General features: G+C 37.3%; 3 protein-coding genes across 3 annotated transcripts; all 3 read left to right on the top strand.

The window, feature by feature from the left end:
* Positions 1 to 8: 8 nt before the first annotated feature.
* On the top strand, positions 9 to 5,026 carry LOC143448730 (peroxisomal ATPase PEX1-like). The gene is made up of 2 exons (XM_076948578.1): positions 9 to 146; positions 250 to 5,026. The coding sequence occupies exon 2, from the start codon at positions 256 to 258 to the stop codon at positions 4,279 to 4,281; it is 4,026 nt and encodes a 1,341-aa protein (XP_076804693.1). The 5' UTR covers positions 9 to 146; positions 250 to 255; the 3' UTR covers positions 4,282 to 5,026.
* LOC143448737 (aspartate beta-hydroxylase domain-containing protein 2-like) lies at positions 4,993 to 6,553 on the top strand. The gene is made up of 3 exons (XM_076948590.1): positions 4,993 to 5,541; positions 5,618 to 5,786; positions 5,880 to 6,553. The coding sequence occupies exons 1-3, from the start codon at positions 4,993 to 4,995 to the stop codon at positions 6,122 to 6,124; spliced, it is 963 nt and encodes a 320-aa protein (XP_076804705.1). The 3' UTR covers positions 6,125 to 6,553.
* A 125-nt stretch (positions 6,554 to 6,678) lies between these two features.
* On the top strand, positions 6,679 to 15,091 carry LOC143448733 (uncharacterized). The gene is made up of 12 exons (XM_076948586.1): positions 6,679 to 7,078; positions 8,733 to 8,878; positions 9,885 to 10,069; positions 10,817 to 11,005; positions 11,225 to 11,318; positions 11,408 to 11,593; positions 11,798 to 11,923; positions 12,023 to 12,124; positions 12,336 to 12,454; positions 13,056 to 13,176; positions 13,414 to 13,599; positions 13,807 to 15,091. Coding segments are annotated over exons 1-12 (1,872 nt in total). The 5' UTR covers positions 6,679 to 7,077; the 3' UTR covers positions 14,224 to 15,091.
* Positions 15,092 to 15,413: the final 322 nt, after the last annotated feature.

The following is a 15,413-nucleotide window of genomic DNA, read 5'->3' as shown; positions in this document are numbered from 1 at the left end:
ATGCCTTTTTAGGAAAGTAGAACATATTATAGTTTGCAATGGTGGTTGTTGTGTGCTAATAATGTTTCACACAAAATTCAGTTTGATGGATATGGTCAAATGCAATAAGTGAACAATCTGTTAAATGAAGATTGTTAATAGAAAAGGTGAGAAACCGGTTGTGTTGAATTAATTAAAGTAAGCTATATGTAATTGTACATAGGACACGTATAACCAGTGCCTCAAGCCGTAAAAAATATTTCATTTCAGGTAAAAATGAAATTACAAGCATCAGTTTCCTATACATCTCAAAAGAATTGCCTGTGTTTCACCTCTCCAGGCTTTTTGCGAAGCCTAAAAAGCAATCAAGATGGAGAGGTTGTGATAGCAAGGATCAGCAGTGCCTGTCACACTCCTAGCTATATGAGCTTGATGCCATTGGCGGCAGGAAAATCAGATACAGCCTGTATTAGTTTGAATGGACTCTATGCATCAAAGCTTGGCTACAAAGACTCAGAGGATGTTTTGGTGGAAGCCCTGGATAAAGTTCCTCCATCCACCAGTGTTTGGATTGAACCCGTAAGCGTGGATGACTGGGAAATTTTAGAACTGCACGCTGATCAGGTGGAAGCTCAATTACTGGACCAACTAAGGGTAGTTTGGCCGGGGCAAATTTTTCCTTTATGGGTGGATGGAGCTGTTTGTATATTTCTGAAAACAGTAAAGTTAGAACCATCATCTGAATGTGGGATACTTATACCGCTAACAGAACTTGTTGTTGAACCGAAAGTTGACAGATATGAAAGTAGTTTAAAGAATATAAAAAATAGACCCAAAGATTTTGTTGAAAATAACAACAACAAAGAAGTAGTTGCAGAAACAAATGTGACTGTTGATAAAATGGACATTTTAAACAAGAGTTCAAAACATTCTCTTCTCTATTCAATTCTCTATTTAAAATGGGTGAAGCGAATTGTAAGCACATTAAAATTTTTAGTTTTATTTTTTTGGAGACAGATACCCAATATTTTTTCACGTATGTTGCACCTTGTATACCCTACAGTTGATAAAGCATTGTCGACCCCCGCTGCCTCCAAACATGAGACGGAAAGCTCTGTCTGCAGATTCAATATTCTTCCCGACGATTTTGATCTCGTGTTGAGGGTAGAACCAGTAGGAAATAGTTCATCATCAGAATTCATGGAGCAGCCGAGCACTGTCTATCTCCACTCATCCAATGACTGTGGTTTTCATAAGTATGATGCTGAGGTGTATTTGGTGACCCTAACCAAACTCTTGTCGCCTTCCGAAAAAAATGAATCAAACTCCAATGCTAGAAAACCTGCAGTCAAAAACGAGTCCAGCGATTCTTTTACCAAAAGCAGAGATTTTTCCCAGACTTTAAGTAGCAGAAATGGAAACGATGTTAATGGTGCAGGCCAGTCATATGTGATCCGTATGTATGTTCATCCCCTGAGCAAATTTACAATGATTTGTAATTGGAATCTTCTCTGCTGTACTCATCAGCTAAAGGTCCCAGCATGTCTTAGGAGGCAAATGAATTTCTCTGTGACATCTAAGGTTCGAATAAGGAAAGTTGTGCACTGGCCCAAAAACAGCCATGACATAAAAGCAATTAACTTGGAAATTGTTGCTATGGAATCACCCCCCTCCCACTCTGTTGATTATGATTACATTCTTAGTGCATTTAAAACCTGGTTTACTGGAGTAAGTGGAGACAACAATCCTTTGCCAATCACAAAAGGAACTCTGCTCGTGTTTCCATTATTGCTTTCTCACCAAAGTGATGTTAGTCTAGGAAATGGGACTTCACACTTTGTCGAAGCTGTTGTTAGCGACATTGTGCTGAAAAATGCCGAGCCAAAAGAAATCAATGAAGAAAGCTGTGAGACCTACTTGCTATCAAGTGACGATCTGTATCATATGAAGATAAACTTTACCAAGTTGAACCAACCTACTCACATTCCCAATATTTCTGATACTGAAATTCAACTTCCAATGGAAAGCTTAGTTGTATATGGAACTGGGTTTGAAAAGGAAGTAAATGTTATTGTTGAGTTTGCAGAATTGGCTTTATCTGCTCGTCCGTTATCAAATGCACTTGGGAAATCAGGCACAGGAGTTCGTACCACTAGTATGTTGATTTGTGGTGCTAAAGGAGTAGGAAAGACCACACTGTGTCGGGCTATTCTTCATAAATTTGGTTCTGACCGGTGTTTACACACTTACGTCCAGTCAGTTTCTTGTGGACAACTGAGAGGCAAAAAGCCAGAGAATATCAAGCGCTATTTTGAAAATCTTTACTATGAGCTTGTATGGAGACAGCCTTCTTTGTTATTACTGGATGATTTGGATCAGCTTATTCCAGCATCCACTCTCATAGATGATGACAAAGCGCCAGATAACCTTTACAACTCTCAAGTAATGTCTGTGGTGAAGGAAGTTTTGCTTAGTTTATCTGGCAGAAGTGAACAAGGTTGGCAACCTGCAAACCGAGTAGGAGTTTTAATAACTTGCAAATCTAAAGGCTCACTTCATCCTTGTGTAGCTGGTGCTGGTACACATATATATTCTAGGTGCCTTGTCATGGATCTTCCTAATGCAGACAAAAGAAAAATTCTGCTTGGTTCCATTATTCAAAATTTCACTGACTATCCTTCCCCAGAAAATATGGATGACATCATTACACGAACTGATGGCTATGCTGTCAGTGATCTGTTGGCATTGGTTCAAAAATCTAGTCATATTATTCAGCTTAGAAAGCTCACGTCAAGTGGTGAAAAGATATGTTATGGCAACACTATCGGAAGTGCTCTTAATAAATCCCTCACCGGTTTTGTACCAGCATCCCTTCAGAATGCCAAGCTACACAAGCCTAGTCCGTTAACTTGGAAGCAAATTGGAGGGCTAGCTGAGGTGAAGCAGAAATTGATGGAGCAGCTTGTTTGGCCGATTAAATACAGAGAGCTTTTCCACAACAGTGGGATCCAGGCACAGTCTGGCGTACTTCTGTTCGGTCCACCGGGCTGTGGGAAAACGTTAATCGCCGGAGTTGTCGCAAATGAATGCGGACTGAATTTTATCTCCATAAAAGGTCCCGAGGTACTAAGCAAGTACATTGGTGCAAGTGAAGCTGCTGTTCGTGACTTATTCTCTCGTGCTAAAGCAGCAGCACCATGTGTCTTGTTTTTTGATGAATTTGACTCTCTTGCTCCCCCACGTGGTCATGATAGTACAGGTGTCACGGATCGTGTTGTAAATCAGCTGCTGACGCATCTTGATGGTGTGGAGCCTCTTGTTGGGGTCACTGTTATGGCAGCATCAAGTCGACCTGATCTTCTAGATCCAGCTCTTCTCAGGCCAGGACGATTGGACAACCTCATGTACTGCCCTCTTCCTACTGATGAAGAAAGGCAAGAGATCTTGGTATCATTGAGCGAAAACCTGCCCTTACACAGTGATGTTGATTTAGCAGAGCTAGCGGTTGAGACCAAAGACTTCAGTGGTGCTGATTTAAAAGCACTATTGTATAATGCTCAACTTGAAGCTGCTCATGATAAGTTTGATGCGGTGTCAAAGGCAACAAGGATTCCTGAATCACAATTATACAAGTCTTTGGACGATCTATCTGAGTCATTGTCATCAAGTTCCTCTACATCAACTTTGTCATCCAAGTTAGAAATGGAAGTGGAAGATTTATATACTGATGGTCTCTCCTACGTTGATGAAGTGACTGGTCAAACTCCTGAACATACCTTATCTGCAGGCTTTATAGGTGAACTTAAACATACAGCAGCCGAACTTATACAAACTGTGCAGAGTATGCAAATGAATGGGGAGGAAAATCATTCAGCAGACTACAAGATATGTTTCGACAAACCATTTCCCTCCACTGATCGAGACGTTTTGTTGAAACCACATAAACCTATTAAGAAACACGGCTTACACCAACATTCTAAGGTTCTTTATTTTCCTTCATTGCACCATGGTCGTTCCGATGATATTCCAGAAGATATTTGCAATTCAGCAAATGTATTACGTGATTCAATTTTGCATCAGGACAGAACATTAGAGACTGAAGAGACATCATTAAAACCTTTACCATTTTTGATCACATCAGGCAACATTCAAAAAGCATTGGCCACCACAAAACCTTCACTTTCTCAAAAGGAGCGCAATCAGTTTGAGCTGCTTTATTCAGGCTTTGTGCGGTCAAAAGACAGAGGGAATACATCAAATAAAAATTACTATGAAGGAAAACCAAAGGCAACGTTGTCTTGAAAACGGTGATTTTATGATTGATTAACTCTTGTGATAAGCTTGTTTGTGCAATTTGTTGGTCAATGACAGTGGTCTTCATATGGTGCAATTATTGTAATTTTCTGTGATTCTTTTTATAGTAATCGTGATTGATTACGTGGAACATTGCACACGTATTGCCAATATTGTATTACTACATTGCGATTAACTTTAAAATTAAAGGAGTGTTCTGAGTATATTAACTATATGAACCAGAATGAATTATTTTGACATATTCAATGCTGCATGATTTAGACATATTTTTTTTGTATGGTAGTATCCAGGAATGTTTTCATTGGCTAAATAGAAATTGTATTTTTATAGAATACAAGTTTTCAGTTCTTTTGTGCAGTAAATCAAACCCATTGTCACTTGTTTTTTGATAAAATTTAAACTACATTATTTGCATAGATTTGGAAATGTACAGAAATAGTTTTACCAGTAAATTAAAACGTTGCATTAAATTTCTGATATGTGCTGAGATTAAGGTGAGTCTCAGATTATAGTATCATACATCAACTTAAAGCGTTTTTCAATTTTGTGCTGATTAAAATGTAATACTTGAAACGAAACAATGGTATGCTCCTTATGATTTCATCTTTTGCATTAAGCGTACTGCTGAAATACTGCTTGTCAAATTTTTGCAGAAGTGTGTTTGTACTTCTGCCACAAATTTTAATTTCTCTTTGAAAGATGATTTTTTTTCAAATTTTTTACAAACAGCAAGGTATGGTAGGGTTGTTCAGCGATAGTTGGCCAACAGAACTTCTTATAAGATGCATTGGCATTGCAATACTTTTCCTTATTTACAAGTTAGTTAACCACAATGCACATGTTCGTGAAAGCCCTCACACTAACGCTTTCGATGGATGTTCAAGTGTCAATTGTATCAGATGCAATGGGAGGATACAAGATGACAATATTAAAGTTATTGTTGATGAACTGAATAAAGAGAATCATTCTGGCCTTGAGAGGGTTAACAGGTGGTATAAAGGGCTTGGCAGTAAGGGAGATCACAAGAGACAGCCAACCGTTATGTTTTTTCCTGACATTGTTTCAAATCCTGGTATAAAACATGATCAATTCTTTGGTGATATACAAAAACTCCAGTGTAACAGTGACACAATCTTAGCTGAATACAAGAAAGTATGTGATAGCATGACAGAGTCTAATGGTTGGAAATCCAATTCTACACCACAAGGAACATGGAATGTATTCTACTTAATAAACCAAGGTTTTGAAGTAAGATCTTTAGAAAATACATTTTCTACAGTGTTTTTAGGAACGTTTTATAAATCAATGTTTGCTCTGTTTTTAGATAAAAATGAACTCAAAACAGTGCCCAAAGACAATGGCTATTTTACAACAGCTTGATAATTTAATGGATGATTGTTGTTTTGGCAATGCATGCTTTTCTGTTGTATATCCAAATACAACTATATCCGAACATTATGGACCATGCAATATCAGAGCTCGTTGCCATTTAGGTGCGTTGAAATTGCACGTTTTGGCTTTAATTGATTAGTCTTTATTTAATTTAGTTCATTATATATAATTATATACATTAACTTAAATATTAGGCCTGGTAATTCCCTCTGGGTTTATTCTTAACGTTGATGACATACAACTGAGGTGGAGAGAAGGGAAATGCCTCATCTTTGATGATTCCTACCTCCACCGTGTTGTACATAATGTGGAAGATGGAGAATCTGACCATAACTTGAAACGAGTGGTGTTTATGGTGGATCTCTGGCACAATGATTTATCAGAAATAGAAATAAATGCCTTGACAAAGCTTTTTCCTGCAAGCCATTGCGATTTATGATTTTAAGAAAGTAATGATAAATAAATAATTGATAGTCATGCAATCGTGTTATCTGTTAAGGTACCTTTCGTTACTTAGCGGTTTTTCTATGCCACTGAGTTCAAATTGGTTAATATTTTCTTTTTAGAAATTAAAATATCATTACATGCAATTACTGTACGTGATAAAATACCGAAACAAACGTCTTTTTATTGTTGGCATACGTCGTGCGTAGTGCACTTATTTCTGCATAACTTTCTTGCATCTGGATTTTGTTACCTTAATAAAATATATAATTTATCTGTACGTTAGTAACTTGCTTCTGCAACAGGCTTTTACCATGGAATTTACATGCAGAATGTATGCTAAAGAAAGTTCTGTTTGACACAAATTGTCCTTGCTGATTTGGGAAATATATATTTCTATGAAAATAAATTGCATTGCACAGTTTTCTTGTATTTTTATTTTTCGCCATTATCTGTACGGAGCGAAAGTTAAGATGCTAACCGTTGTAGTTATAGCACAATAAAACACATGCTCACGAATAACTAACGAGCAGGAAAAAGTGGCAAAGTTCAAGGGCTAGAAACATGCAATTAGCTTCATTGTTAATTTTACGGGTGGATCGACTTTGCGAGAACAGGTATGCTAACTTACCCATCCAGAAACGCCTTGGAGTAAGAAAAATATAGCGCTCCCATAGGATTGAAATTTAATAACCCAGCTCCTTAGATACCCGACGCGACCGCAGCAATATCAACCCAAACTGGCAGACTTGATGTGTGCTGAGTTGTTTTGGTTAAGTCAGACTAACTCAGTGAGCAATGTAGGCTAATCTGTGCCGAGTTTGTTTGATGAAAATACTTATAATTAGTACATAAATCGGACTATCGATTAGCTTATTTTCAAAAAGTGTCGGTTAGGGTTACTTTGGTCTTAGCCACCTTGTACCCTATCACATCTGAACGTGCATTACACTGGACAACAATTTACAACTTATTTTTTATTCCTCGCTCATTTCAAGTTTACCTAGACTAATTTTGCAATGCTGAATCCAAATCTGGTCTTAGATTTTTTCTAACACGTCACGTTTTTGAGATATGATATATGCTCACGACAACCCATAACTGTGATTTTGGCTAATTTTGGCTGAGCGGAACAAAACATTACATGTAATCAACCCAGTAGTTTCTATTGAAAATAACAGCATTATCATACTGCACAATTTAACACAACCCAGGATAATTAAATCAGACAAAAATAACATTATATTCCCTCAAAAGTGCTTTATACACTTGCTCTTTCGAGTATGTTCAGTGTCAGTTTCACGCTGAAGAAACCAGCAGTAGTCCCCCATCATGTTTGGGTTAAATCGACCTCTATACCGCGATTCTATCACAGAGATGTCTTGGTGAAATCTTTCCCCATGCTCGTCGCTCACATCACCCAGGTTTGGCGGGAAAAATTCCAAGTGTGAATGAAGAAAATGCAGTTTAACCGACATTCTGCAGCCCATTTCGCGGTATGATTCCAGCAAATTGTCCACTAGTTCCGAGTAATTTTCTGCCCTGTACTTCCCAAGAAACATTTTGTACAATCTGTACAAATGCATTCCAGGCTTTTAATTCAATTGAATTAAGCTTGAATGGAAATACTGGGTCACGGATCAAATCACGTATTTGGGGGCCAACAAATATTCCAGCTCTCAGTTTAGCATCACTTAGTATTGCACCAAATTTTTCTTTTATATGCAGGAATCCATCTCCATTGAAATCCATTGCCTTCACAAATTGTTTGATCAGGCCCAGTTTAATGTGAAGTGGTGGCAAGTACACTTTGCTCGGATCAATTAGGGGTTGGCACTTAACATTATATCTTCCAACAATGTAGTCCGTTCTCATTGGCCATTCAGTTGTGTCATAGTGGTTTGCATCGTCTCGACTGTCCCACAAACAGAGAAAGCACATATGCTTGGTGTAACCCAACTGCAATCCGAGCAAAAGTGACACAACTTTAAGGTCTCCACATATGTTCCAGTTATAAGCCCGGTAGTTAATGACCCGTAGGATGGTTTCCATAGACTCGTACGTCTCCTTCAAATCGACAGCATGAGCAATAGGGACAGAAGGCTTTTCATTCCCATTGTGCAGTAGGACAGCTTTCAAACTAGCTTTGCTAGAATCAATGAACAGTCTCCACTCAGTGCTAATGTGTTGGTGGCCAAGCTCATACATGAGTGAATCAACATCAGTGCAAAAACACACAGAGTCTTCGATTTTACCCCCCCCCCCCCTCTATAGTCATGGCCAAGAACATTCAAGAATGCATTAATTGTGAAAAGATAGAACATTGCATTTACAAAATAATGTCAATATTAATCTTACATAACATGCATTGTGACATAATATGACCAACAATTCGCTGGGAAAGAAAATTGCACAATACCTTGTACTGTAGAACCTCATAATATAGTGCCAATCAATGCAAAATCCGAATTTCGTGAATTTTCATATCTTGAAAACCTGACGTGATAGACCAATTCTGATTTCAGATTTGGAATCAGCGTCCCAAAGTTAGTCTAGGCAGTTTATTTTTATTTGAGGAATAATTTTGCTGTTGTCCAGTGTTATGGCAACGAAAAAAACTAACTGCATGGGCTGCCATGGAGATAGCACCTTGATATCAGGGAGAATTGAAGAGAAAGCTGAGTTACAAAACCTTAACCAAAGATTTTCAATTTATATCAATGCTATGAGACGACAGAGAGAAAAAAAGGTTTGCAGATTTGCATTTGGTGCCGGAGTTTTGTGACATTGTATCCGTATCACTAACAAATTTTACAATGTCAGCGAAGCGAAATGAGCCACCGTTCAAGTTTAAATCCATTTGGGGCAAAATTCGCAAACTTTAACCAAAATTACTCTAGGCTATCCGCACAGTCGAAACTTACCAGGACAAGGCTGCACTTATTCTGGATAATTTCTTAACTAATTTGCAAAATTTGGTTGTATCTGCACATTTGAAAGCTCCTATTTACATGTTTTCTTAATAAAAATCCACATTAGCTGCTCATTTTGCAAACGTAGTGTCAGAGGTGGGCAGTAGGTACTGTACTTTGAAAGTATCGTTGGTAATGGTCCCATTACTTGGCAGAAAATGTATCAATGGTTCCGGTTATCGGTACTATTTCAAAAAAGTAGTTCAGCACTTTGTCAATACCAATAATTTTTGTATAAAAGATGCTGCTGTAAGTGATTTGTCGCTACTATGCCCCTGACAAAGGTTACTCCAGGTCAAAACATATTCGACCTTACTTTCTTGTGACTTTTCTTCACATCTGTAGACTAAAAAAGAACAACAAGCACTAAAACTCGTTTTAAGGTTTAATTAACATGAACCTTTGAAAACATACTTGTCAAAATTTGAAATAATCACGTTAAAAGTACAGAGTACCGGGACCGACTAAAATTTCTTAAAAAACATAATTCGGCACAGGGATTTGATACTTTTTAAAAAGTGCTGACAGTATCGGTACTGAAACACCATCGCAGTACAGTAATTCGGTTCTGATTATCTCTGCATAATGTAGTGTTAAGCCAATGCTTTCAATATGTTGGATTTAAAACGTTTCTGCTGTTACGGCTTTTCATGTACTTTTAAACCAATTTGCATCTGGACATGACGTGTTTGCAGTGACTGAACTATTGTTGTATGTAATCCATTAACCAATTTTCTCATCAATTTGCATTGCAATGATTATGATACATCAATGTTTTGGCAGTTCAATAAAGTCACCAATACTGTTTATGAACAAAAATGGAGGAACGAAATTGAAAATTTACGATTGAGATATGAACAACAACTGTCTGAATTGAGAACCCAACTTGAAATTCTGCAATGTGAAAAAAATGAACTGGAAGCAACTCGTTCAAAATATGATTCAATGTCTTCTGAGTTTGAGGGCAGGTGAGATATAATCAGGTTTTAGTTGTTAACTTAACATTGGTAGGGTTGGAATTTATATACCAATTGGTTGCGACGATCACCATAAAAACAAGTATAAAAATTTTATTTTTGAAAAATGACACATTTCCAACAATGTGTGTTGCTTTATTACAACAAGAATAAATTGAAGCAATTGATTTTTATTGTTTTGCCTAGATATGTACAATGTGTTACCATTTAACCAAAGGAAAAAATAAAATAAAAATATCATATTGTTGATGTGCAACGAGCAATCAATTGTTTTCGAAACACATGTTGTCCAAAACATAGCTTTTTAGTTTTAAGTAAACTGTTTATACATGCTTCAGTTGCAACCTTTGCAACCACTTGGAATAATCAGACTTGTAAACATTATTGTTTTGTTTGTGTAAAATGGTTTGGTCATGAAACATTTATTCCAGTCTTTGCATTATTTAATTCAGCGATGATATCTATATATATAAAACATTTTCTACTTGCTTGTGGTCTTGCACAAATTAGAAATTGTTGCCTTATCCAAGAACATTGCAGCAACAGTGTGGCACTGGCAAGTATTGAACCTTAATCGCATTTTTGCAAGTTCAACAGCCTAACTGCTACACTACCAAGCCATATAAATGAAATATTTACTTTAATTGAATTTCATTTTGTCGTGTTCCTTCCTGTTCACCTAAAAACATTGAATATTTACAACAATTCTAAGACTTCATCAAATAACTTTGTTTTTAGGTTTCTGTCCCTAAACGAAACGGTTTTAAAGCAAACTGATCAAATCACCAAGTTGCAGGTGGCACTGACAAACAAAGAGTTAGAAGTCCAACAAGCCCAGGCTCAGCTAACCGCTCCACGTACAGAGTTAGAGTTTTACAAGTTGGAAAGAGATGACCTAAAAAAGAGGCTTGCAGAAGCTGAACGGAGGTATGTGTACTTTTTATCTAGCTGTGTTGTTTATATGATTGTTACTTGCTGTTTGTTTTGTTTTTGTTTAACAGAAATGATAAAAATATGTTATTGCTTGTTATACATAGTTGCAACTGATATCGAAAAGCAACAAAAGTAAAATGATAATTAATGCTATGGCAACTTGCAATTCTTCTATTGTTACACATGCCAGAGCTTAAATGTTTTGTGTCAAAGGTTTCAAACAGGACAGAAGGAAAAATTTGATGTCCAGCATCAATTGAATGATTATCATACAAGATACAGCCATGAAATGCTCATTAGTCAACAGGTAGGATTTTAAAATGGTCGTAGAGATACTATTTTACCAGAATTGAACAGACTACAGGAATGATGACATGAATTTGTTGTAATTGTTAGGAAATCAGTGAACTTCATGATCGATTAGAGAACTCTCGTCAATTAATTCTTGAACTGGAGGAGACTGCTCAGAAGTCCGGCCAGCAAAACGGTCATGTTTCCGAGATGATGCGTGAAGCTCGAAAAGCAAGCGAAATTGAATTGAGGAGGTACATGGAGGAAGCTGAAGCAAAACACCAGTTGAATGTGAGTCTTGACAGAAAGATTATCAGATTTTTACCCTCTGTATTAAAGAGTTTTCATCATATTGAACGGTTATAAATAAAGACAAATATTTTTTCTGATAAATTCATTATTGTGTTGGCATTTGTAAAAACAAAATTAGTTGAAACCAACACCAACTAATCATCGGAGTTGTGTTTCACTAATTCATATTTAATACTTGTATAGATTTCTGAAATCCGGTTACAAATGGAAGCCGATGCTAACAATTTAACATCATTAATGGAGGCAAATGGAAAATTACAAGCTGACCTCAACTATGCAATGACTGAACAAAACCTGCTTCAATCTAAGGTTGGTTGGTAAATTGTCTGTAAACTGCGCATTTATGTGGTTAAAGCTTTTTATGTTTAACGTTGGTTTAAGGAAAAGTGAAATGTGTTTCAATTGTAGCTTTCATCAACTGAATCTGCATACAAAGTAACTCAGACAAGCTTAGATTCTGAAAGGAAAAGCTTTGAAAGTCAGCTTCGAAAGTTGAACAGAAAACTGCAAGTACGTTGAGGACAAATTAAAACTGTTCTTCGCAAAAATTTAAAAATTGTTACCACAGAAAATCTCAGGGTTATTGCCGTTTCCACAACAAAACTTAGCATTAACATTGGCCCAAATTTTTTCCACTGTTTTCTGAAAAAGAATCAAATTAGTTTTTGTGAGTGAAAATAAAACTGAATTTATCTTTTATGACTTTGTCTCTTTGTGGCAGGAAACCCAGGATTTGCTCCTGATAAAGGTGAGGGAGCTAGATTGTGCAAGAGATGCCAATATCCCTTTGCAAACTGAGATCAACATGTTGAAGACTTTAATAGAGGAAGAAGAAAAAAGGTTTGCAACATAAAGTAAAAAGTTTCAGATGTTTTTGGTTGTGGTACTGGATAGGGAATTTTTCTAACTGGCTTGAGGAGTTTGTAAATTTTAATTTTGCCTGGCAAGCTGAGGCTTGTGCAGAAAATTAATTTTTTCTGTAATTTAGTGGAGCCTTGATGCCTTATCCAAACTTTTACATGCTGAGTAAAAGATAGTTGTGAGAGATAGTTAACATTTTTAGGTCTGTGGTTTTGGATTACTTCATGGTTTGCCATTGTGATAACCCTGAAACTGGATATGCTTTGGTGTATACAAAGATTGTGTTTAGTGATAAAACACAATTACATACACGCCTTACCCTGCCTTTAACCACTTTCTTTAACCTTTTGTGTCCAATTAATAGGGAGTATGACCTAGCTACTCCAAAATATTGTATTGTTATACCAACCTTTGTTTGTTGGTTTGTTATCATTTTATTTTGCCAAGGTGACTGATTCATCGATTCCCTAAAACTAATGTTTACCCTTGGAAGAACAATGTGCTATTTTAAACTCTGTTTGTTGTCTTTTCCTTCTTGAGTGTTTGCTCAATAGATGATTGACCTTGTGTTACTGATAAGGTTGGGTTTGGAAGGCACTAACTATCTCGCTCTAAAGAACGCGTTTACTACCCGCGGAGAAATGGGAAGTTCTTTTCAGACTAAGCTCTTGAATGGCCACCTCGAGAAAACTGAAAAAGATGTAAGTGTAATCTTGTTAATTTTATTACAAAACCTAACACATATACCTAAAGAATTAATATACACCCGATTAAAACCTTCCTCCGGCAACTGTATGGACAAATATTGATAACGTATTATGCTCACTGACCGCAGTGTGCTGGGTTACTTGCCGTGTCGCCTGAAATTAATTTCGTCACTTGGTAGTTATAATTCAAGCTTGTTAAATTGATTTCTTAATAAAATTTGATGAATAAAGGTAACTTTTCAAACGTCGTCCGCGAGTCAACAGATGGACTTCAAGACGGGAAGTCGGTTGAACATGAGCTCCATATATCAAAGTGCCCTGCCTCGCCGCATCTCGACCGTGCCCACAGCAACACGAGGCTTCAGGCCGGGACCGCAAGGTACCAAGGTTAATGATGAAGACAGGAAAGAGAGAGAAGTACGAGTAATAACGTGTGTAGTGTGTGGACTTGTTTACTGCAGAATGGCGCAGTATTTTCAATTTGCTTATTTTTTGGCGCGCTTGTGCTACAAATCGTATCCGTTATCATTCCATTGATCTCTTAGTTTAATCACTTGGAAAATTTTAGCCAAGGACATTTCCCGTAATGAGTCCGCTGCAAGTTCCCTCATTTACTTTGAATAGGAACTCATTGAAGGAGGTCGCGATCTTAGCAAGAAGTCCGACGAAAGGAGCCTTGGTTTGTCAAGACTTCCTCCACTTCCCAGCAATCCCACTCTTCCAAGTCAACCTTCACCCAAAGTCGCACAATCCACAGCCCCCGCTTTCAGCCGGTCCTCTAAGGACCTAAAAGAGAAATTTAGCGCTGGCGTTATTTCGACGCCACATTTAAATGCGTGGCGTGGTTCCAGCGCAACTTGCGTCAAACCGTCCCTGTCCGGGAACTTTCTTTCCCCGGGGGACCAACATCGTCTGGGTATGCAACGCCTACAATCCCATCATAATCTCGAATTTCTGCCACCCATGCCCCGGGCCTTTCCCCCTGTTAACCCCACTTGCACACTGAAAGGAGAGAAGAGCAACGTAATTCTTTCTCACTAAGTAGATATTCATTCTTCCCGAAATAATTTGCATGTTAGTTTAGAATATACTATCAACCAGAGCAAGATAACAGTAAACTTTTTATTTGTAAAATTTGCATGGCAAAATTTTAGTTGTCTTTACCCATAAATATTTAATGTACTTTCTGGCACTTTTACCTGATATGCTGAATAAAACAAAAACGTAATAGCCGGTCGCAAATTTGATTTTAAATCAACTTTTTCCCGTGTACGAATACGATTAGTTGCACAGAACGCGAGCACTAGATGTGAACCCACGTGCCGTCGTCAACGATGGCTTTGGCCTAATTAACATTTGACTGAATTATGCCAAAATTTTAACTTAACACTCTACCTGTACCGTGTCGTATGATAAAAATTATGATACCGTAGTGTGCGGCCTCAATTCCTGAGCGATCTTTATCTAGCTGCGGCTTTTTGGCCTAATTTACATAAAGTGTTCATATAGCGCGTTGTATTTTCCTAATAATTTACTTCTGCCCGACTCATCTAAGCTTAGTGTTCTGTGAACGTTATACCACGACTATGAATGCATTTTAATACTTTAAAAAGCTAATTCTTATGCTGTACTGTGTTTTAGTTCATTGTTATTGTAGCTTTGTTGTCACGTTTATGTAATTGGCTTGTTTTATTAATTTTGATTGATCTTTGTGAGGCTGTATTCGAGGATGGGAAAAGTTTGTGGAGACAAAGTAAATAAGCTCTATTAACGGGATATATGTTTGTGACATCTTATGTAGCTTCGTAGTTATATATATCAAGGTTTTCAGAACTATAGTGACTTACCATAGTGTTACTTGTAGCGTATAAATAATGATATGAAATAAAGCATTCGCGCTGTTGGTATATCCGGTAGTTTCGTCAGCGATAATTAAGCAATTTAAGCAATAATATATAATAATAAACAATAAGTGTTATGGGCTTATGGCACCTAGTTAACATCAGACTTATCGAGGTCCGACCAATATTTATTTCCTTTACTGCAATCCAGTTTGACACAAACGTGTTGTGTATATAGCTACAGCCAGCCGCAGCAAAAGCAAACAGCATTTGCAAGCTCAGATGCGTGGTTATTCATAAGTTTGTCGATCGTATGCTTAAGTGGGATCTGCCAGATTTAAATTGTGGGTTGGTTTCTTGTTTGCTGGCTTGGACACCAGTAATCGCTTT

The sequence above is a fragment of the Clavelina lepadiformis genome, chromosome 3, assembly GCF_947623445.1.
Source record: "Clavelina lepadiformis chromosome 3, kaClaLepa1.1, whole genome shotgun sequence".
Taxonomy (NCBI): Eukaryota; Metazoa; Chordata; class Ascidiacea; order Aplousobranchia; family Clavelinidae; genus Clavelina; species Clavelina lepadiformis.
The sequence above is the reverse complement of the archived record's forward strand: the minus strand, read 5'-3'. Positions and strand labels throughout refer to the sequence as shown.

Coding starts and splice junctions, on each gene's coding strand:
- LOC143448730 (XM_076948578.1), top strand. CDS start 256: ATGAAATTACAAGCATCAGTTTCCTATACATCTCAAAAGAATTGCCTG.
- LOC143448737 (XM_076948590.1), top strand. CDS start 4,993: ATGATTTTTTTTCAAATTTTTTACAAACAGCAAGGTATGGTAGGGTTG. Junction 5,542..5,617: donor TAATAAACCAAGGTTTTGAA/GTAAGATCTTTA, acceptor CTCTGTTTTTAG/ATAAAAATGAACTCAAAACA. Junction 5,787..5,879: donor CAGAGCTCGTTGCCATTTAG/GTGCGTTGAAAT, acceptor CTTAAATATTAG/GCCTGGTAATTCCCTCTGGG.
- LOC143448733 (XM_076948586.1), top strand. Junction 11,594..11,797: donor AAGCAAAACACCAGTTGAAT/GTGAGTCTTGAC, acceptor ATACTTGTATAG/ATTTCTGAAATCCGGTTACA. Junction 13,600..13,806: donor AAGACAGGAAAGAGAGAGAA/GTACGAGTAATA, acceptor TACTTTGAATAG/GAACTCATTGAAGGAGGTCG.